General features: G+C 42.9%; 2 protein-coding genes across 2 annotated transcripts in view; both read left to right on the top strand.

Annotated features, from left to right (window-relative positions):
* Nucleotides 1-8,206: 8,206 nt before the first annotated feature.
* Nucleotides 8,207-20,715, top strand: SEH1L (SEH1 like nucleoporin). Its single transcript, XM_084306906.1, has 9 exons — nucleotides 8,207-8,343; nucleotides 10,303-10,353; nucleotides 11,709-11,855; nucleotides 12,738-12,949; nucleotides 14,274-14,372; nucleotides 15,386-15,526; nucleotides 15,836-15,993; nucleotides 16,673-16,823; nucleotides 19,924-20,715. The coding sequence occupies exons 1-9, from the start codon at nucleotides 8,233-8,235 to the stop codon at nucleotides 20,111-20,113; spliced, it is 1,260 nt and encodes a 419-aa protein (XP_084163032.1). The 5' UTR covers nucleotides 8,207-8,232; the 3' UTR covers nucleotides 20,114-20,715.
* Nucleotides 20,716-24,059: 3,344 nt separating this feature from the next.
* CEP192 (centrosomal protein 192) overlaps nucleotides 24,060-24,550 on the top strand; it is a 63,146-nt gene continuing 62,655 nt past the window's right edge. Inside the window, exons 1-2 of the mRNA XM_084281510.1 lie at nucleotides 24,060-24,131; nucleotides 24,373-24,542. Coding sequence (XP_084137636.1) covers nucleotides 24,376-24,542 — 167 coding nt within the window. The 5' untranslated portion in view covers nucleotides 24,060-24,131; nucleotides 24,373-24,375. The remainder of the gene's footprint in view (nucleotides 24,132-24,372; nucleotides 24,543-24,550) is intronic.

The following is a 24,550-nucleotide window of genomic DNA, read 5'->3' as shown; positions in this document are numbered from 1 at the left end:
GCAAATTTGCTGATGGCACCAAACTTGGAGGAGTTGTAGACTCAGATGAGGGTGGAAAGGCCTTGCAGAGAGATCTGGGCAGATTGGAGAGCTGGGCGATCACCAACCGCAGGAAGATTAACAAGAGCAAGTGCCGGGTCCTGCACCTGGGACGGGGCAACCCTGGCTATACGTACCGACTGGGTGATGAGATGCTGGAGAGCAGCCCCACAGAGAAGGATCCAGGGGCGGTGGTTGACAGCAAGTTGAACATGAGCCAGCAGTGTGCCCTGGCAGCCAGGAGGGCCAACCATACCCTGGGGTGCATCAAGCACGGCATTGCTGGTCAATCAAGGGAAGTGATTGTCCCTCTCTACTCTGCGCTGGAGCGGCCTCACTTTGAGTACTGCATGAAGTTCTGGGCACCACAGTACAAGAAGGACATTAAACTGCTCAAGAGTGTCGAGAGGAGGGCGACGAAGATGGTGAAGGGCCTAGAGGGGAAGCCGTATGAGGAGCGGCTGAGGTCACTGGGCCTCTTCAGCCTGGGGAAGGGGAGCCTGAGGGGGGACCTCATTGCAGCGTACAGCTTCCTCGCGTGGGGGAGTGCAGAGGCAGGTGCTGACCTATTCTCCGTAATCACCAGTGATAGGACCCACGGGAACGGTGTTAAGCTGAGGCAGGGAAGGTTTAGGCTGGACGTCAGCAAGAGGTTCTTCACCAAGAGGAGGGTGGTCGCACACTGGAACAGGCTCCCCAGGGAACTAGTCACTGCACCAAGCCTGTCTGAATTGAAGAAGCGATTGGACTGTGCACTTAGTCACGTGGTCTAAGCTTTTGGGTAGACCTGTGCGGTGCCAGGAGTTGGACTTGATGATCTTTATGGGTCCTGTCCAGCTCAGGATATTCTATGATTCTACAAATAGTGTAGTCAGAGGTCATGGGGCTAGATTTAGAAAAGTCCTGCATAAAGAAGGGATCTCAGAGAAGAAAATGTAAATAACATTAATATAAAGAAAAGGAATTCTGATTGCTAAATTCTCCATCTGTCATGACTAGACAGATGAAAATCTATGATGGCAAGTTTGCCTTTAAGGTCATTTTCTTTTTTATTAATTTCTTTTATTTATTTGTATTTATTTTTTTAACAGGCTCCGTACTAATTTTGCTCACAGAATGACTAACAAAAATATGACCCTTGGGCACCTTTTGTAGTTAATTCATTAGGTCAACTGTAACCACTAAGCCCCTTGTCAGGTTATTTCTACTAGTGATAAGGAGCAATAGACCTTAAAACTCTGAAGCCAGGTAGATGAGCTTATTCCACAAGGTCTCTTGGCTCCACCCTTGTTAAGTGAAACCTGCCAGGTGTGGGTCATTTGACCTTTGCTATATAGGATGCCTGAGGACGTGTGGGGGAATTGCCTCCCCAGGAGAGAATGGGGCTTGGGTAGCCTAGGGTGTTTTTCTCTCGTGGTGAATCGGGCTCAGTGTTCCCTACTAGGCTGCTTTTCCTTCATGTTTTCTGCCCTCTCTGTGAAATAGTTCTAGAGACTCTATGAGCTAGTTACATTGGTGGTGGCTTCTTCAGAAAAACCCTGGTGGCACTATTTCGCGGCGAAGCACTTTGGAAGTGACTCGAGTTCAGAAGACAGCAGGTAAGTGTTCCTGGGTTCTGTAGTTGTTACTGATGAGGAGTTTGAGTACTTCCTTCACCTTTGTCTGTTTGGAAGATTGAAAAACGGGCTGTGTGAAAAAGGTGCCTTAATGTGAATGCAGATTTTGCCTTGTGGTAAGTAGAATTAGGTTGGGATGGATACTGGTGGAAAGATTGCTACTTCGACTAAGTGGAAATTGTGAGAATGTACTGTCACTCATTTAAAAAAAAAAAAAAAAAACAGGTTTTCACAATATGCAGGTCAAAAGCAGTACTTGAAGAGAAGTGATCTTCCACCCAAGCTCTGTGAACCAGACTCTCAGCTATCGGGGTAAGTCTCTTTCTGTGCAATATTTGAAGTGAGGCGCAGAAGTGAGGCGCAGAAGTGAGGCGCAGAAGTGAGGCGCAGAAGTGAGGCGCAGAAGTGAGGCGCAGAAGTGAGGCGCAGAAGTGAGGCGCAGAAGTGAGGCGCAGAAGTGAGGCGCAGAAGTGAGGCGCAGAAGTGAGGCGCAGAAGTGAGGCGCAGAAGTGAGGCGCAGAAGTGAGGCGCAGAAGTGAGGCGCAGAAGTGAGGCGCAGAAGTGAGGCGCAGAAGTGAGGCGCAGAAGTGAGGCGCAGAAGTGAGGCGCAGAAGTGAGGCGCAGAAGTGAGGCGCAGAAGTGAGGCGCAGAAGTGAGGCGCAGAAGTGAGGCGCAGAAGTGAGGCGCAGAAGTGAGGCGCAGAAGTGAGGCGCAGAAGTGAGGCGCAGAAGTGAGGCGCAGAAGTGAGGCGCAGAAGTGAGGCGCAGAAGTGAGGCGCAGAAGTGAGGCGCAGAAGTGAGGCGCAGAAGTGAGGCGCAGAAGTGAGGCGCAGAAGTGAGGCGCAGAAGTGAGGCGCAGAAGTGAGGCGCAGAAGTGAGGCGCAGAAGTGAGGCGCAGAAGTGAGGCGCAGAAGTGAGGCGCAGAAGTGAGGCGCAGAAGTGAGGCGCAGAAGTGAGGCGCAGAAGTGAGGCGCAGAAGTGAGGCGCAGAAGTGAGGCGCAGAAGTGAGGCGCAGAAGTGAGGCGCAGAAGTGAGGCGCAGAAGTGAGGCGCAGAAGTGAGGCGCAGAAGTGAGGCGCAGAAGTGAGGCGCAGAAGTGAGGCGCAGAAGTGAGGCGCAGAAGTGAGGCGCAGAAGTGAGGCGCAGAAGTGAGGCGCAGAAGTGAGGCGCAGAAGTGAGGCGCAGAAGTGAGGCGCAGAAGTGAGGCGCAGAAGTGAGGCGCAGAAGTGAGGCGCAGAAGTGAGGCGCAGAAGTGAGGCGCAGAAGTGAGGCGCAGAAGTGAGGCGCAGAAGTGAGGCGCAGAAGTGAGGCGCAGAAAGAAGTGAGGCGCAGAAGTGAGGCGCAGAAGTGAGGCGCAGAAGTGAGGCGCAGAAAGAAGTGAGGCGCAGAAGTGAGGCGCAGAAGTGAGGCGCAGAAAGAAGTGAGGCGCAGAAAGAAGTGAGGCGCAGAAAGAAGTGAGGCGCAGAAAGAAGTGAGGCGCAGAAAGAAGTGAGGCGCAGAAGTGGGGCGCAGAAGTGAGGCGCAGAAGTGAGGCGCAGAAAGAAGTGAGGCGCAGAAAGAAGTGGGGCGCAGAAGTGGGGCGCAGAAGTGGGGCGCAGAAGTGGGGCGCAGAAGTGAGGCGCAGAAGTGAGGCGCAGAAAGAAGTGAGGCGCAGAAGTGAGGCGCAGAAGTGAGGCGCAGAAGTGAGGCGCAGAAAGAAGTGAGGCGCAGAAGTGAGGCGCAGAAGTGAGGCGCAGAAGTGAGGCGCAGAAAGAAGTGAGGCGCAGAAGTGAGGCGCAGAAGTGAGGCGCAGAAAGAAGCGGGGCGCAGAAGCGGGGCGCAGAAGCGGGGCGCAGAAGCGGGGCGCAGAAGCGGGGCGCCTTCCTTTCAGGAAAGGCATTCTGTTTGCTTTATTTTTTTTTATATTTCGCGACTAGACAGATGAAAATGTGAGAATGATTTTGCTTTTATGGTCCTTTTTTTTTTTTCTTTGTTACTTTCTTTCTTTTTTATTTTTTATATATATATATTTTATTTTTTTTATATTTATGTATCTTGTTTTAAAGTGCTCTGTACTAGTTTTCCTCGCAGAATTACTAGCTGGTATGTGACCTTTATGCACTTTTTGTAGTTAATTCCTTAGTTCAGTTCTAACCACTAAGCCCCTTGTCAGGTGATTTGTCTTAGCGATAAGGAGCAATTGACCTTAAAACGTTGAATCCATGTAGTTGAGCCTATTCCACAAGGTCTCTTGGCTCCCCTTTTGTTAGGTGAAATCTGCCAGGTGGGGATCATTTGACCTTTGCTATATAGTAAGCATGAGGAGTCATAGGGGGAATTGCTTCTCCAGAGGATTTTGAGGTCTCAATTTTCTAGGGTGCTTTTCTACTGTCATGGTGGAATGGACTCAGTGTTCCCCCAGCAGGCTGCTTTCTCTTTGTGTTTTCCACCGTCTCTGTGAAATAGTTTTGGAGACTCTATGAACTAGCGCCGTTGGTGGTGCTTTCTCTGTACAGTAAAAGCGTGGTGGTACGACTTGTGAAGTAGCTTGGAAGTGCTTCGAGTTCAGGAGCTGGCAGGTAAGTGTTCCTGGGTTCTACAGTTGTTTAATGTTGAGGAGTTTGAGTACTTCCTTCACCTTGTCTGTTTTCAGTGAAATTACTTACATGGATTCTAAGCACCTTTGCCAGCCCTTAAAAAATAAAATCTGATAATAATAAAAACCCAGAACTCAGAAGCTCAAGTGCTTACAAATAAGCCTGACTTTGAATGTTCTTAAGTATTTGTTAAGATTAAACAACAGACTGTGTGAAAAATGTGCCTTGATGTGAACTCACATTATGCCTTGTGGTAAGTAGAAACAGATTTGGATAGATACTGGTGGCATTATCGTTACTCTCACTGAGTGGAAACTGAGAGAATGTGCAGTTCATAAAAGAAATGCTGTTTTCACAATATGCAAGTCAAAGGCCTTTAAATTACCAGAAGTTATAGCTCCAAGGAGATAATTTTAAAGAAATAACCTATTGCTGGACATTTCCTGCTGACTCCTCCATAGACTGGCTCCCTGAAGAAAAAGCGTGAAAGGTGTAACTGTTAGAAGTTTCTGAGGTAGTGTCAAGGTCAGATGTTTTTCCCCCACTTGTGAACTCTCCCTTTCTGGGAGGAAGACCTGGAAAGACCATAAGGAACCCACAGTGTATGAATTGGCTAAACAACAGTGGCAGTAGGAAGAAAGTCTCTCCTCTTCTCTACAGGCCTGCATCTTGGCTGTGGAGAAACTATATGAAGAGGTCCATCAAGTTAATGAGAATGTACCTTCATTCCCACCTGTACAAACCAGTGTCTCAGCTATCGGGGTGAACGTCCTTCTGTGCAAGGAGGACGACAGAGTGGGTACAATCTCTGTACCCCCCTGCGGCCTTGCAGAGAGATGGGGACGGATTGGAGAACTGGGTGATCACCAACAGCTTGAAATTTAACAGGTGCAAGTGCTGTGTCCTGCACCTGGGACTGGGCAAGCCTGGCTTTATGTACAGACTGGGCGATGAGATGCTGGAGAGCAGCCCCGCAGAGAGGGATCTGGGGGTTGTGGTTGACAGCAAGTTGAATGTGAGCCAGCAGTGGAGGCAGCCAGGAGGGCCAAGCGTATCCTGGGGTGCATCAAGCACAGCATCGCTAGTCAGTTGGGGGAGATGATTGTCCTGCTCTACTCTGCTCTGGAGCGGCCTTACCTCAAGTACTGTGTGCAGTTCTGGGCACCACAGTACAAGAAGGACACAAAACTGTTGGAGAGTGTCCAGAGGAGGGCGACAAAGATGGGGAATGGCCTAGAGGGGAAGACGTATGAGGAGCGGCTGAGGTCACTGGGCCTGTTCAGCCTGGAAAAGAGGAGGCTGAGGGGAGACCTCATCATAGTCTACACCTTCTTCACGAGGCAGAGTGGAGGGGCAGGCACTGATCTGTTCTTGTTAATCACCAGTGATAGGACCCCAGGGAATTGTGTCAACCTGAAGCAGGGGAGGTTTAGGCTAGACATCATGAAGAGGTTTTTCATTGAGAGGGTGGTCGCACAGTGGAACGGGCTCCCCAGGGAAGTAGTTGCTGCACCAAGCCTGTCTGAATTTAAGAAGTGTTTGGACTGTGCACTTAGTCACATGGTCTAAAATTTTGGGTAGATCTGTGTGGTGCCAGGAGTTGGACTTGATCCTTATAGGTCCCTTCTGTGAAATGTGTTCATCTGATTCGTGTCAATATGGAACAATTCTAGGGCTGCATGGTATGACAAATGTGACCTGTCTTACATACCCTTGTATAACCACAAGTCTAAGAAAAACAGAGTTGTTAATGTATATAGGTCTTGTATCTTGCAAAGGAATGTTTTAGCAATTTGTGTCAATAGAGAGCTTGAAGGGGAATGTATTTGTAGGCTTCTCCTTGAAGTCTCTGATATCTGGGGGGGGTCAGAATAACTGCTAACTATTATGACTATTGTATGCAACACTATGCAAGTCTCTGATATCTGGCCAGGAGATTAAGGAGAAGGGGAAACCTGAAGAATGACTAAAAGACAAAACTTTCAGGGGACGCTGTACAAGTCTCTGACATACAGCCAAGTTGGACAAAGGAGAAGGACAAGAGGGAGGAAGACTATGAGCCTTCAGCACGAGAGACCCCCAGAGGGACCACCGGAGACTCCTACTGGAGCATGCATATCAGGGTTTGGATTCCAGAAACTTATTATAATTACCTTGTTTTTTAATATAAGTAGTAATGAATATGTATTAGCCTAGGAGCATAAAAATCAGCTGTCTGATATAACTGCTGTGCGTCTTGGTGGAGCAGAGACTCCCAGCACACCCAGCGCTGTTTGCTTACCTCTATTCCTTTAATAAACTGTAAACTTTGATTATAGTTCTATTTTGAAGACAGAGCCATTTTTTACACTTCCAACTTGCAATATTCTATGATTCTTCCTGAAACCTATACCAGCATGAGCTATGAGACATGCAAAAAGATCTTGGTCGTTGTCTAGGTGAGCACCTTGTCACCTGGCTGCTCTGGTGCTGGGATATCAGAGCCAATAGTCTGGAATTAGAAGGCAGGGAAGGCAGGTGGCCGGGATCCCTTGCTAGAGATGCAGGCATTGACAAAGCAATTGGAGATGGAGCACCAGGCTACAGCTTCTGGAGGTGTCTCCTGTCAGCTATGAAGGAAACGTATCCCTTCAAGGATGAACTTGTATGTCTACCTAAATTAATGTAAACTGGCCTATTTGCATTGATTCTGGTGACTGAGGACAGGGGTAGTATGTACTTAAATGAATAAATAATTGTATATGTGTACATTTATTAAAAAAAAAAGTAAAATGTAAGAATGATGGATTTGCTGGCTTGCTGACCAAATGCAAATTTAAGAGATGAGTTTACTCTTGATTTGAAATGTGTTATTTTTATTGTTAAATACAATAAACTTGCTAGGCAAAAGAAATCATGCATGCATCATGTTTTAATATATATTTATATTTCCAATTAAACATTTATCAGATTGATAAATAATTGACATTTTGCCCTGTCTCCACTATCCTGTATTACAGTATGAAGAAATGAACTACATTTAAGCAGTTGAAAAATATAAATTCACTTATTTTAACACAGTCTGAGTATTGAAAAAATCATTACATTTCTAAAAACTGCAGGAGAATGGACTTTTTGACAGATGATTCACTAACTAGAACCAATTCTTGGGGGAGGGGGGGGAAAGATACAGTTCTTTATAGTTAACAGTTTACAGTAAATGACATTTCCCAGAAACAGCTAACACAACCAACCATTCAGAGACACTGCCATGAATTAAAAACTTATAAAACAGCATTAATGTTTTCACCAGGCACTCACTTTTCAACTATTTGGATAAAGCAGTAACTGAAGTTTCAAAATATAATTGTCTTTAAGGCTGGAAAAAAAAAATAAAATTGTTCTGCTTAGCAGTCCAAATAAGCGCATGGATGTTATTTGGGTGTTTTTGTCCTTAAATGAGTATTTTTCCTCTAGCATGAAGAGCTTAATACGTCTTTAATAACATCACTGGAAGTGTGAGGAATAATCGATTTTTCTTGCTTTTCCTATTGTACAACTTTAATTTTACCTGCAATTTAGAAGACACTGAAATCTCAACCTCTGAAGTGCTTGCGTGCAGCTGGGGGAAAAAGAAAGGAGCGGGTTGTCCATGGCCTTATCGTCCACAGTGAGGTTCTCTGTAGGAAATGAAGCGTGCAACACCACTTCATCACCACAAAGAAGAAATCATTACTCCTTTCCAATCATTAGCTCCTCATTTTTCAAACTTTATTAATTGTTCAAATATTAATTGTTTTCCCTGAACTGGGGTGACACGGCATTTTTAAATATCTCAACTCCTTCTTACGTAGCACCATCAGAATAATTAAACCCTAGCATCTTGATAGAATCCCCGGGCGCTGCCTGAGGGGGGCCGAGCCCCCGCGGCGCGTAGCCGCCATTTCGTCGCCCGGCCCCTCAGGGGGGAGTGGCGGTTGGCGGCCGTTGGAGGCGGCGGTTGGCGGGGCCGGCCCGCGCCGCCATGTTCGTGGCGCGCAGCATCGCGGCGGATCACCGCGACCTCATCCACGATGTCTCCTTCGACTTCCACGGGCGGCGCATGGCCACCTGCTCCAGCGACCAGAGCGTCAAGGTGAGCGGGGGGCCGCGGCCGGGGCCGGGGCCGGGGCCGGGGGCTGCCTGCAGCTTTCCCCTCACGGCCGCCGCCTCGCCGGGCCGCGGGGTGAGGCTGGGGGAGGCCGTCGGGGCCGCGGCTCGTTCCGAGGCTTGGGAACGAAGGGGATTTAGGGAACTGAATCTGCAGGCAGCAGTTATATACGGTAAAGCTGATAAATAGATGGGAAAATTGTCCTTCTGTACAAAGCAGTGTCAAATGTGGATCAGCAACTGCCTCTTGTGGTTTATCCCTTCGGAGGAGGGCGGGGGGGGGGGCAAGCACCACCGTGCCTTCCTGTCACACCCCCTCCTCAAAAGAATAGGGGGAGAAATTACAGTGGGGTTGCTCAAGGGTTGAGATAAGGACAGGGAGACCCCTCACCAACTACCATCACAAGCAAAGCAGACTCAGCATAGGGAGTAAACTATAGTTTATTGCCTATCACTACCGGACTAGAGCAGTGAGAACTACAAGTAAACTAAAAACACCTTCCCCCCGTCTACTCTCTTCCATGTTCTCCCCCCCCAGCCGTGCAGGGGAATGTGGAATGGGGGCTGCAGTTGGTCCCTGAGGCTTCATCTCCGCAGCTCCTTCACGGTTGCTCCCTGCCCCTACTCCACGTGGGGTCCTTCCTGAACTGGTCATGCATGGGCTGCCCACAGGCAGCAGCTCTTCAAGCACTGCTCCTGCATGGCTCTGTCCCACGGGGTCCATCCCCCAGGGGCAAACTGCCCTAGCACGGATCCCCCACAGGTGGCAGCTCCCCCCAGAGCTCCTGCTCCTGTGTGGGCTCCTCTCCATGAGCTGCAGCTCCGGCCCTGGGCCTGCTCCTGCGGGGGCTCTCCATGGGCCGCAGCCTCCTCCAGGCCACATCCACCTGCTCCACCGGGGGCTCCTCCACGGGCTGTAGCATGGAGATCTGCTCCATGTGGGACCCTTGGGCTGCAGGGGGGCAGCCTGCTCCACCAGGGGCCTCTCCCTGCACTGGCTGCAGGGGAACTGCTGCTGCCTGCCTGGAGCACCTCCTGCTGCACTGACCTTGAGGTCTGCAGGGCTACTTCTCATTCCTTTCTCCCAGCTGCTGTTGCATAGCTTTTTTTTTTTTTTTTCCTTCCTTAAATCTGCCCTTTCAGAGGCCCAGTCTGTTGCTCACTGGCTTGGTTCTGGCCAGCAGTGTGTCCCTTTTGGAGCCAGCTGGAGCTGGCTCTGCTCTGACACAGGGCAGCTGCTGGGCTCTGCTCACAGAGGCCACCCCGGCAGTCCTGTCCTGCTGGCACATGAGCGCAGTACATACAAGCAAGCAGCCTCTTCTCTGTGATCACGTATTAACAAGTTTTCAAAAAGAGATCATCAAGATGATTAAGATCTATGGGAAACTGACAAAAAGAAAGGTTAAGGGACTTGAATGTGGTTTTAAGTCAATTGAGAAATACTAGAAATAAAAATAAGATCCCTTACTCCGCTAGATTAATTTGGATTCAGTCCGTGGGACTTGGTGAACTTTGTAGACCCCTTCCAACTATCCTGTTCTCTTCTTCTTGGGGGTGATTTTCAGGGGCCACATCAGGGGTTTGGGACTGTGTCTGAGGACATACATGGTGAGGACCTTGAGACCAGTACAATAAAACTAAATAATTTACTCTTGGAATAGAAGATAAAAATGGAGTGTTGAAAATTGTAACAATTTGTCTTCTATGAATAACATTGTTTAAAAAAGATACACTTCATGTGATTATGGATTTTGCAGGTATGTTCTCCCTGCCTCTTGTAGGGCTGTTTTCAAAGTTGGGTGAAATGTGGTTGTATACTGAGCTAGGTAGAGTTTTCTAGAATAAAATATTCAGTGATACATTTTTTTTTAATGGCTGTGGTTTTTGGTACTACCTAGTAAGCTGTACGTACAAACTGTGTGATCATATTTTGATTTCTCAAAAGGTCTGGGACAAAAGCGAAAACGGGGACTGGCATTGCACTGCGAGCTGGAAGGTTTGTATTTATAATCATTAAACAGTGATACTCTTACTTTTATTTTTTAGAAACGTGCCTACTTTTTGCTGATTTTAGAGTAGAAATATATATTTTGTACATCTTGTGTTTCTGAAAATATTAGAATGGTTTGGGTTGGAAGGGATCTTAAAGATCATCGAGTTTCAGCCGCCTCTCATTCAAGAGGACCATCACTAATAAGCTCTGATCGGTCTTAAAACTCGCACCACTTCTTAGCAGTAAAAAGGTACATCCTAGGCTGAGGGGATAAAAGCGCAACCAGGAAAAATGCACGTTAGTAAGCATCAAACCTCATTACCTGTTGGGACTACACTGAGTACTGAAGTGTGTAAAGACACGTTGCGTGCATTTTTACCAGGTTTCCATGTTAGTGAATTTTAAGTTGTTATTCTTATGGTAAAATACTTCATCTCTGCATTTGTAAAACATCTCCAGTGCCTCTCACTTAAAGCAGAAGCTAGCATGCAGTCTTACACTATTAGTACTTACGTTGACGGACTTTGTTATCAGTAAACATAGCGGTGACAGTGAGGAATTGGAATCAGTACCTTTATTTTTAATTTAATATTTCCTTTTTTGCATATTGTAGACTGAGGGGGGGGAAAAAAGGAAGAGGTCTGGCTGGTAAATGTTACATCTGACTGCTGTGTTATTTTCCATAACCTTTCTGAGAACTGTACATAGAAAGTAGTTCATCAACGTAGCTAATTAGTGCATTCAGCCTCCAATTTGTCCTTAAACTTGTATAAAATAGAACATAAAGTGTATATATATATACTACTATATATATACAGTAATCCTTGTAAATGGAAGTGCAAGTGAAACTTTTGAATTCCTCTTCTCTAGAAAAAAGAAGCATTCACTTGACTAGGTATGAAAGAGGAGTTTCTTGTAAAGAAGAAAAAGATAAGTGGTGCCCTGCACGTGCTTTGGAAAAGTACAGGCAAGCTGGGAATGGGCATGGTAGTAGCTGAAAATTGAAAATGAAGCTGTACTTCATGCGTCAAGGCAGAATCATAGCTTGCAACTATTTTTTTTGGAACTTGGGGTTTAAAGGAATAATAAATAATGCCTTGAAATAAGCTTGTAATAATATCTTTTAATAGTTAATAGCAACAAAACTTGGTAGCATTTACAGAAATAAACAAATTCAGCAGTTTCATTGAGCCATTGATAAAATATAATAGGCTTCACAGGAATGGTCTTACTACTTCCTACAACTTAGCTTCTGCTTTACGGCAGGCAGTCCTGAAAATGTATTTAAAAATCGTTTGTGATCACTTGGAATAATATAATGTTTTTCTAGACTGTAGCCTTTTGGTGTTATCTTCTAGACACATAGTGGATCTGTGTGGCGTGTGACATGGGCTCATCCTGAATTTGGGCAAGTCCTGGCTTCCTGCTCTTTTGATAGAACAGCAGCTGTGTGGGAAGAAATAGTGGGAGAGTCAAATGATAAACTCCGAGGCCAGAGTCACTGGGTAAGATTTTAACATATTAATTCACTTTTTCTGTGTTCTCATATAAACAGATTTGCTGTGCCACATTGATTTGTTTGCTTGTCATAATGGGCCAAAGCTTTAAACTGTTCGAACTCCAGAATTACACAGAAAATTGGACATGAAGTTGTTCTAAATACCCAGTTACTAGACATTTCTGGTTTTGCAGCATACTTGCTACTCCTGAAACAGAGAATGTGGTCTGTTTTCTTCTGATAACAAAGTGTTCTTGACTTTCCAATGTTTTGTTAATTTGTGGCAATACTCCAAAATAGAGTGAGAATTTTTAAAACATAGAGGCAGACAGCTAAATGGCAATATTCAGGCCAATTAGTGTGACTACCACTGGTGTTTCTTACTTGGATGTTCCTCTGCAAACCTGCAGACAACCCTTCTCGGAAATACTTGTTGTTTTTGTGCTTCTCTTGGAAAGTGCTTCCTGGTAAACTTCAATAGCACTGAGATTAGAAGGCAGCACTGTTAGGCTTCACAGCTGATCCTGTCACCAGTAGGAACAGTGAGGACAGTTTTGAACTGCATGTGGCCCATACCTTTTTACCGCTTATATACTTATCTGTTACTTTTTTTTTTTTTTTCCCCGAAGAGTGTAATCTAAGCAACTCTTCTTGGCATCAGTACTTCAATATCATGGGATGCATATCCCTGCTTGAAATTGCATCAGTGCGGTGATTTGTCATTTCTTTTTAAGTTGTATAAAGTTTTTTTAGTTCTCGATGGAAGAGGTAAGTGATCCTAAAAAATGGTATTGTCAGACTTAGCTTTTAGGGAAGGAAAAAATTGAAAAAATGGCTTAGGGAATACATTTTTGATGGCAACGCCAAGAATTTCTGCCTTTCTTTGCAGGTAAAGAGGACCACGCTAGTAGACAGTAGGACATCTGTTACAGATGTGAAGTTTGCTCCCAAGCACATGGGTCTTATGTTAGCAACTTGTTCAGCAGATGGGGTTGTAAGGATTTATGAAGCCCCTGATGTGATGAATCTCAGTCAATGGTCGCTGCAGCATGAAATCTCATGTAAGCTAAGCTGCAGTTGCATTTCTTGGAATCCTTCAAGGTATGTTAATAAAGCTGTAGTTGTTGTCTTATGACTGGTTAAACAAAACATCCGAAGAGTTAGTTCTGAAATTTTGTAGGATAAATCCTGCAGTACTCATGCAGAATGCTGAAAGTCTATTACTCAAATCTGGAAGAAAGCTGCTGACAGCTCTGTTAATACAGACAGTTTGGATGAGCTGCAGAAGTGTTTGAAAAAGTTCTCTTGTGCCCTGTGAGGATGTATTCGTACCTTAATTATTTGTAGCAAGTAAGGAGCTAAAGAACTGTGGAGTGCTCTTTATTTATCCCAGAAAATTTAACTGAGATTCCTTAACTGGCTCAGTGGGGGGCGGGCCTTAGCACCCTCTACAGTTACCTTAGAAGAGGCTATAGTGAGGTGGGGATCAGTCTCTTCTGAGCATCAAGTGATAAGACATGAGGAAGTGGCCTTGAGTTGCACTAGGGAAGGTTTAAGTTGGATATTTGAAAAAAATTATTCACATTATGGGTTATGAAGTGTTGGAACAGGCTGCCCAGGGAAGTAATTGAGTCACCATCCCTGGAAGTCTTCAGAGAACATGTAGGTGTGGTGCTTTGGGACATGGCTTAATGGTGGGCTTGGCAGTGCTAGGCTAAACATTGGACCAGATGGTCTTAGAGGTCTTTTCCAACCTAAATGATTGTATGATTCTATGATTAAGATGTCACAATAGATAATAATTTTTGATGCCACTACCAAGGACACATACCCTTGCCAGTGCTAGGAACCACAAGCCTTGTTAACACAAATACACGGTCTAAGAGATGTGTTGTTCCTGTAGTTATATCCTCAGGGGTGCAATGATTTACTTCACCTGCTTGGACAGAAAGAAATAGGAGAGGAATGTGATGGGGTTGTCTCAGCCCAGGAGAATACATAAATAATCCATGCTGAAGGTTCAAAGCACAGGCTTTATCATTGAAACACTCCAGAGAGTTGTGTTAAAAGCTGATTTAAAAACTAGAACTCGTGCGCATTTACCCTTTGTATTCCCTCTTCCACAAAACCTGAAGGAAATCCTACTAAATCCATCACTGAGAGTACTGCATAGGATGCAGCCATATAACTTACAGCAAGTACTTAACTGAAAATGCATATATAAAATTAATCTTTTTGTTGTACAAAGTGAGCATTCAAGATGACAAAATTGAGATAGCACTGATACATGAATAGTACTCAGTAATTTTTCCAGGTGACTTTTTTTGTTTTGTTTAAGACATGCAACTGTAAAGTTTAAAAATGGCTTGGTTTACTTTTTGTGAAATAATTTGTAAAGGTAACAATATTTATTTTTTATTTCTAGCTCTAGAGCACATTCTCCAATGATCGCTGTAGGAAGTGATGACAACAGTCCAAATATATTGGCAAAGGTTCAAATTTATGAATATAATGAAAATACCAGGTATGCTAAATAGCAGCGTATAACGTTTGTGGTTATTTGTGGATAGGAGTGTTAAATCATACTCCTCAGTTTTGTATCTAAGACTCTGGATGGGAGATTCACCTCAGAATCCTTACTGATGCTAATGGATGTGACAGATCTTGATAATTTTGTTCTATCCCAGCACAGAAATTCCAGTGTTCTCACCAGCATTTTAAAGAGACAATTGCTGTTTCTGCTTCTACTATTCTTTATCCTTAATTTTGCACAAGGAATCAGTAGGGCCAAAGTTGAAGTTTGAATTTGCTGAACTAAGTACTGTTTCGTTGAAGGTAACAATAAAAATGGTTTTAAAAACATGTTTATAATGACAGAATGTCCTGCGAATTACTAGCATTCTGTAAAAGTTGATACAGCTAAAAATTCAGAACCAAAAAATGCCAGGAAGTGCAGGCACAACCACTTTGAATTAAATGATGGCAGAGAACCCTTTTCATTGCGTGGTGGCCACGTGAACAGTGCCGAAGTGTTTTATGAATTTAAGCCTGGCTTCTGACAATGTTTTCTGTGCATTAACAATAAAGAAAAGTTGTTGTAACTTACCATGTGGTAAATAAGAAAATGAAATACGTTCGTTACACAGCAAAGAAGGCAGACAGTGGTCTGTGTACAAGCATGGAGAATTTAATAAATTTCTGGGGTGTTAATTAATTTTAGATTGTGGATGAAAGAATCTTTTTATTTCTCTCTTCCAGCTGTGGACAAAAACGTTCTTTGTACTGAAATCCTTGTTTTGTTTTATAGTTTAGCATACTATTGGTAGTAGTTGATGCATCTGATGTATTTAGTTTCTGAAGAAGTCAGCTTGTAACAACATAATAATGGTGTAATTTATGTTAAGAAACTGATTTTAGTTTTGCAAGTCTCATTATGTATATTAAGGCCATTTTCCCTGTTCTGCTGTGTCTGGTTTCTATAATTTGTGTCACTGGTTATTTTGGTGGTACTAAAGGTTAATTTCTCATGCTCTACAGGAAATATGCAAAAGCAGAAGCTCTGATGACAGTCACGGATCCTGTACATGATATTGCGTTTGCTCCAAATCTGGGAAGATCATTCCACATTTTAGCTGTAGCAACCAAAGACGTACGAATTTTCACACTAAAACCTCTAAGGTGAGCTTAAAAGGAAGACCAGAAAACTGTCATTGAGTATCATGTGATGCATACTACATACTCTTTGGTAGTATCTGGGAAGCATAAGTAATTCAATTTATGCAGGATTGCTTTTTAGCAGCCTGTTTTTTTAAGATGACAAGAAAGTGAGCAAGACTTTAATTCTGTCTGAATATCTTTTAATGCTCCTAGTCTATTAACGATTGTTCTGTAAATCTATTGAAGGAGGCAGTCCTCTCTTTTAGTCATCATGTTAAAACCAGACCTTCCAACAGTTGTGTGCAGAACTGTCCCTCTTCTCTTTAACAGGAAAGAATTGACTTCATCTGGAGGATTAACAAAATTTGAAATTCATATTGTGGCACAGTTTGATAATCACAATTCCCAGGTGTGGCGAGTTAGCTGGAACATTACAGGCACAGTGCTTGCCTCCTCTGGTGATGATGGCTGCGTTAGGCTCTGGAAGGGTAAGAATTCTGTGTGTCATCCGCTTGAAGTGGTATTTTGCTTCATGTATCAGCTTTGTGGTATGCTGAATACATTTGAGAAAGCATAGTACATTTCTGGAGTAAAAGTATTAAGATCCTTGAATGATATACTTTTACATTTTAGGAAAAGGAAATGACTTTCTGGGCTGAAACACTTAAATGATTTAGGTAGCTGTGAATAGTAGCTACTATCTGATAACCTCAACTTGTTTTACCAGATCACAGCGATGTAAAAATGTCCTTTTTAAAAACTTAACGTGTACTGAATTACTGTCTTTGCCAGTTGCTAAAACCTGAAATTCTATTTTTAGTTACAACATTCAGGCAAACTGTCTTTTTTTTTTTTTTTTTCCTGTTTAAATGTCCCAAAGCAACAATAAAAATCAGTTGTGGTTTCCTCATCCATTCTCACTTGTTTCTCAGCATTGTTAGTAAAGACAAAGCAAACTCATTGTTGCTACCAAACTAAACTGAGATTTAAATAATGGGTAGGCAGAGAATGTCAGGCAGCTATTGGGTCAGATCCTCAGCTGTTTGAAATATTTATGTTGGTACTAGAGTAAAATTCAGATTTGCGCAAGACGAGTAGCATCTTAGCTGTGCTAAAAGCTAAGCTTCAGAACAGAAACTAACAGGTTTTGTATATGTATATTTGCAGCTAATTACATGGACAACTGGAAGTGTACTGGTATACTGAAAGGTAACGGGAGTCCGGTCAATGGTGGTTCCCAGCAGGGCATTTTTAACACCTCTCTAGGTTCAGCCAACACAAGCCTACAGAATTCACTCAATGGATCATCTGCCAGCAGGTAGGCTAATTGGTAGAGAGGCTGAATTTCAGTAAATATTTTCTTCTGTGAATCTTCTTAATTTCACTTAATTTTTGTGTTTGGTATGTTTTAAAGTATGATGTCATTTGCTGTGTGAATACTTGCACAAAAGCTATTCTGACTTGGCTTTGTGGTGGTGCCTGTTATGCCAGCATTACGAGGAAAATAAACCATAAGTTACGCTGAATTACTCTGTATAAATAAGTTATGTAAACAATTCGTTTCACTTTTAATCCTTTCACGATATTAAAACAAACAAAAAAAAAACCAAACACTTTTCTGGAAATAGTTTTGAACAAGGAGAAACTTGATCACACTGCTTTGTAACTGTCCTTGTTTTAGATGTATGTTTAAAAGTTAAGCAAAAATACCAGCGACAGATTCTGTTTTTCACTGAGATAATGTAGCAGAAGGAAAGCAGGAAAAGATACTTCATTGTGTATGGTTTCAACAGTCATGTATGCTAGCATTAGTTTATTTTACTTGCATTTTTCCAGTTCTAACATTAATTGAATACAAGTTTGTTGGTTTTTTAATCTTCCTCCTTCATATTGAATTCTTACTGCTGATTAATTTGCTTTCTCTTTTGTGTTTTTATACTGCAATAATTACTGTTTTGTAGGTAAATTTAACTGCATTAACTGAACACGATTTTTAATTTGTGCACACTAAACTCTAGAAATTAGTGAATCCTGCATGTGTAAGGTGATGTCTGCACAGGTTATGTGCTGTTTAAGGACTGTGTGTGGCCAGATTCTGCAGCAGAAACTTGCAAGTTATAGCCCCCATGCAGGCTGTTTTATACCTCTTTAGCATAGGCTGTGGTTTCATAATCTCCTTACTGAAGACTACTGCTACCAGAAAGACTACCCTGCCATATCCTACCCCACCATGAGTGCTTGTTCTCCTCTCCCCTATGCTGGTAGTCAGCCATTGTGTGAACTGAAACAGACCATTATTTTTAGACTTCCTCCATTGCTCTGGATTTTGAAAGTCAGATATTTGGCTGTGGAATTTAAGAACATGCTCTTAGGACAGAGCCACGTTATAGAAAAGATGCACTTTTTCTCTTGCAATCACGTTGGCGAGAACTTCATAAACACAGTTGCTAACGTTTTTGCAGGGGTTATTAACAAGATGTAAAGATTTATCTACTGACATTTGACCAAATCGGTATGCTACACAATTCATTTTGTCTGTTACTGTAGATGCTATGTTTCAATATTTAGACATTTAAACACACAATAGCTGAAGCGTAGGCAGATTTGGGTCTTTGGAAAACTTTGTTAAAACACAGTCATCAAAGTGGGTTCTCAACCAAAATAGTTTTAAAATAGATGACGTAGATTGTTGGAAAAGAAGGCAGTAGGGTTATGTTGTTATGCTGATATAATTATGTATGTCTAGATTTGTGATGCAATTTCCCTTCTCCATCTGTATTATGTCCTTTTTAACAGAAAGCAGAGCTGATACCAAGCTAACTGGAGTAACTTTGGTGTTTTGCTGCTTGTTGCATGCACACAGGAATGGAAAATGAACTCCTTTTTCCCCTCCCCAACGCCGTTTGACCTCTCCCAAGACACCAGCAGCCTGCTAACTACTAAATGCTATTCAAAAACCTTTTTAAAACACGTTGTGTACTTTTTGTACTAGGCCGCGCAGTTTGATACTGTTGAAACTCCTGACAGAAAAATACTTAGGAGAGGCTTCTTGTTTAAAACAAAACAAAACTTCCATCAGAAATTTTTTTGAGAAGCTTGACCAATTAAAAAACTAGTTCATGGTTTAAAATGAGAATCTTGATTGGGATGGGAGGAGGGAAGTGACCGTTAAAGTAACTTCCATTAAAATTGTTTTAATAACTGATATGTTTTACATTTCATAGTGTTTAACACTTGATAAAGATTCCTAAACATCACAAGTTTGTAACTGCTTTGTAATATATGAAACTGTTTTAAAGGAATAAGAAAATTGTGTTTTGAAAATTGTACAGACGGTAGCTTTTGATAGTTGGGTATTGCTTCATTTAAAACTTAGTATGAATTCAAATGCATGTTTTGTAAGTACTGTCATACTTTCTTCATCCTAACTAAAAGTACTTTTTCTGATGTGTTTGTACATTCCTATGGCAATGGTTCCATGGAGTAACTAAAATTGAGTGGAGTATCTAAAAGTGCAAATAACTGAGCCATACAAAAACTGAAACCAAAATGCAGCTTGTTGTGGATTGTCCCATACTTTGGTTAATTGTATAGCTGATCTCTTACGCAAGTCCACAGAACTGTAAACAAGACAGAAAACATCTGTAGGTACCTAACATAGTTACACTAAAATGCACAAGTATTACGGGTAAGTTCTAATAAAAATGACAGAAAAATGAGACGAAATGGTGTAATTCTGAGTCTTGCATTCACTGGGAATCTTAAACTTACTCCGAGGATTTTGCAGAAATACGTAATACACACAGAGACTGTATTTCATTGAAAGTAATTATTCTCTGTAAATGTACATTATTAAATTTGAAGTATTGTAAAATCTATATGATGTTTTTATGTCTATTCTGGAAGTGACGCGAAGTTAATCTGAATTGGATGCATACACAGAAAATGTACTTGCATAGTATTTAATGTATAACTTCTGTTGCAAATGAAGCGTTACTAAAAGCTGTTAACAAATCACGGGAATTCTGGGAGAGCGAAAGCATGTTAATGGCTCTGCTACAAAATCCTTTAGATTTCCAAAGCAATCTAGCAATTTTGTAAAATGTATGCTAAGATTATTATTACGTTATTATTTTCCATGAATTCCAGGGGAAAAGACTGTATTTTTTTTTTTTCCTTTAAAGAACAGTTTCCAGATTTGTCTTGTTTTGAATTACAAGCCTTGATTTCTGCTATTACGTTCTATTGGTTTTGGCATGGATATACTAAAGCTTTTGTTTTTTTTTTCCAGCATGTCTTTTCTCCCCTTTGGTTCTCCTTGTATTTACTACCTTTCTCTTTTTCTTGTTTTGTTTTTTTTTGTTTTGTTTTGTTTTTGTTCTTGTTTTGGTGTTTTGTTCCTGTCTTAATTGTTTCAGGTATTTCTTTCCCCCTCTGGATTCCCCACGGGCTGGATCGAGATGGTCCAGTCATGCCCAGCTCCTTCCTCCTCCTCCTCTGATAGAGCACTCTTGCGATGCTGACACTGCCAACCTCCAGTATCCTCACCCTCGCAGACGATGTGTGTCTCGGCCTCTTAATCTATTACCTGAGAATGAAGGGGTTTAGTACACGTTACTTTTAATAAACTTTAAAGGGCCTTATTCAGATGTTTGTAAACACTCCCATTCTGGCTGTTTTTGTGTTTCTTCTCTCCTACAGAAGATTCTCAAAATTTGGGGGCTTTTATGCATGTTTTGCAAAACAAACTACAGTATTTGGAACATGTTATTTGTGTTTGTGCATCAAAGGAACATTTTAGTCTGTAGCCTTTGATGAACACATCAACACATACAAACAGTATTATCCACAACATATTTACAGAGTAGCTGACTTCAAAGTGCCTGCCCTTTTTTCTTTTTTTTTTTTTTTCTTTTCTTTTTTGGAATCAGTTTATTGTAGTCTTGAATTTTTTCTTTTCTGTATGAATTTCTGACAAATGTGAAATGTACTCTCAAAATTAAACATACCTTCAAGAATCTGTTAAATAACTAAAGGATGATATTGGATCAACTTGTATAAAAAACAAAACAAAACAACAAAACCATTCCTGTGTACACTGCAGCAAAATACAATTGGAGTGTTTGGTTACTTTAAAAATTTTCCATCTTGCTGTATAAATATTTAAATTTTATAATTGTGGTTGACTAATAAACTTATTTTAAAAGGTCTGTATTGGTATGCTTTTTGTTGTAATAGTGTAGGTTTTTGTTTTGTTTCGTAACTGGCTGGAGATTCGGGATTCAGATGGCCATTCCCATAGCTTTGTGTTTACAAAGCCCTGCCGTTCTGGATGCACCGTTGCACGTTACGTTTTCTTACCACATGCTGTGCTCTTTGACTTTTTTTATGGGTGTGTTGAAGGTCTGCAGAGGCTGGTAGAGTTGTTAGATTTCAAATCAACCTGCCCCAGATTTCTCTTCCAGTGATTGAGTAATTCACTCAGGACATTTTGAAGAAATAGTACTGACTTAAAAGCCTCCTTTTTGATGGGTCAGCACAGGAACAGCATTACTGGCATTGACTCGGGTTGGGCTGGTGTGAGGCGGGCAGGAGGGTAAAACCTGACTTACTGCATGGTATTTCTAAGGAGCAGCACTGCTGTAGGGGGTGTCATGGTCAAGCTTGTTCAGCAGATTGTGTGTGGGGAAAGGATAAAATGGGTTTTGTGCAGCACAAACCCAAGAGTATTGGGTTTACACTATTAAGTGTATTTCCTGGCTGCTCCTGCTCTTGGTATTTCAGCATGCTTCAGAATAGGTTTATGCTACTTCCCAAATTAGGTTATTAGCATAAGGGAACCTGCATTCTCCAAAGCTACGGCAAGTTCTCTTGAATTTCACTTGCACTCTAAAAACTGCATTTACTCACAGAAGAGCATATACTTTTGCTCAGATACATTGCATTTGTTTCTTTATCTCTGATGAATCTAGTTCTGATTTACTAAAAGGAGGTAAAAAAATTTTACTAAAAGGAGGTAACCATACCATCCATACCATTATGGACTGCTTGCTGGCAGTGCATAGAGCTAGGCTGCTGCTAAGTTTCAGCCAGCAGGAATAGAGCTGGAGGAAAAAAAAAAAAAAAAAAGGAAAGAAATTTAAAAAAAAAAAAAAAAAAAAAGCTTATTAAATGCAGCTACTTAGGCCTTTTTATCAAGAAGTTAATTTTTTATGAAACCACACTGTACATGATAAATTCAGAAATGTTACATGATTAAAAATAAGTTTAAAAGGGAGATACAAAGTAATATTCCTCTGTAGAGGAATAAGTCATATGAAGGGGGGAGAGAGAGATCAAAACTTGTCATACTGGAATTCATTCCTAAAAGAGAAGAAACTGATTCTGGATATGCAAGCAGCAAAATACAATTTTGAAGGTTTAAGCCATTTGCAGAATTGCTTTTATCCCTTTTGCTCCCTTCAGTACAGCAATTAATCTTTACTGCATTTTTGGTGTAACACAGAAACAAAACAAAACAAAAACAAAGCAAAAGCTCCTTCCTATGCAGCTATTAATAAAAAAGCAATGTGGCAGTGTCTGTATACCTTGCTGTTTTCCTATGATATAAATTTGTCCTGTGAAACACTAGAGTGTGTGAGATATGCCTCAATTACTGCAACATAACAACAACAAAATTAAAAAAATTAAAAATTAAAAAAAGTGTAAAATATATGTAAGAATAACTTAATGTATAACCATCCTTGGTAAGCCTCCGATCTACGGGAAAGACTCCTGCTTGCATTTCCTTTAAAATTTGCTTCTGCTGTTCTGGAGCCCACAATAACCACCTAATGGTAACAGTCGGGTAAATGGTAACTTTTTGTAGTTTCTTATTGAGAGCAGCTGTAAAGGCGACCTGGCTGCAATGGGAAAAGGCTAACAGAAAACCCTGAGAGAAGAAATTGCCTGCCCGCCTAAGGAGTGGGTCTGTGAACCAAAAACACCGTGGAGAAGCACAGCCCGCCTCTTTGAAGTGCAGCTGGGCACTTAACAACTGGAGACATCCTGGAAACACCATCAATGAGGACAAAAGCAAGGAAGTGTAACAGCAGCTTATCAACTGGAAAGGTGAGAAACACCCTGAGGTATACCCTGAAGTGTCCTGAGGAAGTGGGAATTGACAACTGCTATTGGCTGTTTTAGCTGAAAGAAGAGAAAAATAGTCTGGGAAAGCTATTTTTTTTTTTTTGTCTGAGTAGTAAACGTGATCATCCCTTAGCTGTTTCAGCTGAAAAATAGAAATTAGCGGCATCTGTTGGCTGCTTTAAGTAGTGGTGTCCTAGGCCCTCTGGTTTCTGTGATGCAAAAATGATTTGTTTTCTATCCAGAATGGAGCTTCTCTTTCTGGGAATTGTCCACACACAAACTTTTCCTACAGGACTTCCTAAACACATTGGACCCTCACTGGGGATGCCTGGCTGACTGTATATATATATGGATATATATTCCTGATATCTGCTATACTATTAACATATTTGCTTTTCTGGTAATAATGTTTAATATCTTGATATATACTTGCCTCGTTAATCATATGTAAACTTGCTGGTGGTGTTTTTAGTAATCTGTGATAAAGCAGAAGAGTTTAGGAAATAAAGCTTCTGTGTCCTTGTGTATTATGGAATTCCACAAAACCTGCTGTTGCCTGTTACCCGCAGGCCAGGTAACCCTTTAGTGTGTGACACACGGTCATGTTATGTTCCTGTGCTGAACACTGTTAGATACCCTGACGAATTCCAGTCACCCTTCTTACCAAGGGGAGAATGCTGTTAACATTTTCAGCTTAAATGAGTCATGTTTCCACTGGCCTGGCCAAGTGCTTTGACTTCAGCAGCTGAACTCTTGCTGCTTTTGTGGCTGACGCTGGCCTTTCCCCCTGCCTGCCATTTTGCACTGCTGCCCCTCATTACCAGGTCCTTTTGCTCCATGTCCTCGGCTGCCCGGCTCCACTTTCTCAAATTCATCTTTAGTCATCTCTGGTGCCCACGTGAGTCAGGATTATGGGCTGTACTCACGGGCGGGACCTGGGCCCTTGGACACAAACAGCAGAACCCACAGAAGGGAGGGAGAGAGATTACAGGAGGGCGTACTGAGTGAGGATTGAAGCAGCCACTTACAAAAATTTATTTTTAAATTTATTTTTTTAATTTATTATTAAATTTATCCAGCACTTTGAAAGGCTGCCTTCCCTGAGGAGTGTTTTTATCCCCTTGAAAGAGGATACCGCGTTACCCTGTGCACGCTCACAGTGCATTCCAGCCTCGGCTTCCCGGGCTGTGCGTTGCAGGCGGCTGCTGCTTTTACAGGGCGCGTTTTTCTGTTTATTTTCTTTATTCCGTTTGTGTTGTGTTGACCCTCACGCAGTACAAAACCCCGATGCCACTCCGTGAGTGATCTTTCAGCCCCCAACACCAACGCGCGGCCCCGGATGAGGGGAGGAGAGAGGAGAAGAGAGGGGAGGGGAGGGGAGGAGGCAGCTCCCGCCCCGCCCAACGGCCCTAACGGCGCTAACGGCCTCAGCGGCCGGGGCTGCCTTCCCCGGGCTCGGGGGGCTGCGAGCGGGGCCGGTGCCGCCGCCCCGCAGCAGGTGAGGAAGAGGAGGGAGCGAAGGCTCAGGGTGGGGGGCGCTCGGGGTGTGTGTGTGTGGGAGTGGGGGGGGGGGGGGGGCGCTGCCTCGCGCTGGGGCCGTTGCGTGGCGTTGAGGCGCGCGCGCGCCCGTTTAACGATTTGAAGTTTTGGCGGTTGGGCCCGCGCGAGGCCTCCCCCTCCCCTTTCTTCCTCCTCCTCCTCCTCCTCACGGGGCTCGGTGTTGGGACCGCCTGGCGCAGGGGATGGAGGACGTGAGGCGGATCGCCGACGAGACCTTCCCCAGCTTCCTGGGCGCTTCCCTGAACAGCAGCGCCAGCCTCGCCTTGGGCAATGTCACGGCTTCCTCCAACCCCGGCCTGCCCGTCGCCGCTTCCACCGTCGCCAGGAGCAAAGCGGGCTGCGACGACAGGTGAGGCT

Source organism: Netta rufina, assembly GCF_964035555.1.
Source record: "Netta rufina genome assembly, chromosome: 2".
Classification (NCBI taxonomy): Eukaryota; Metazoa; Chordata; class Aves; order Anseriformes; family Anatidae; genus Netta; species Netta rufina.
This window is presented reverse-complemented; position numbering and strand designations above follow the sequence as displayed.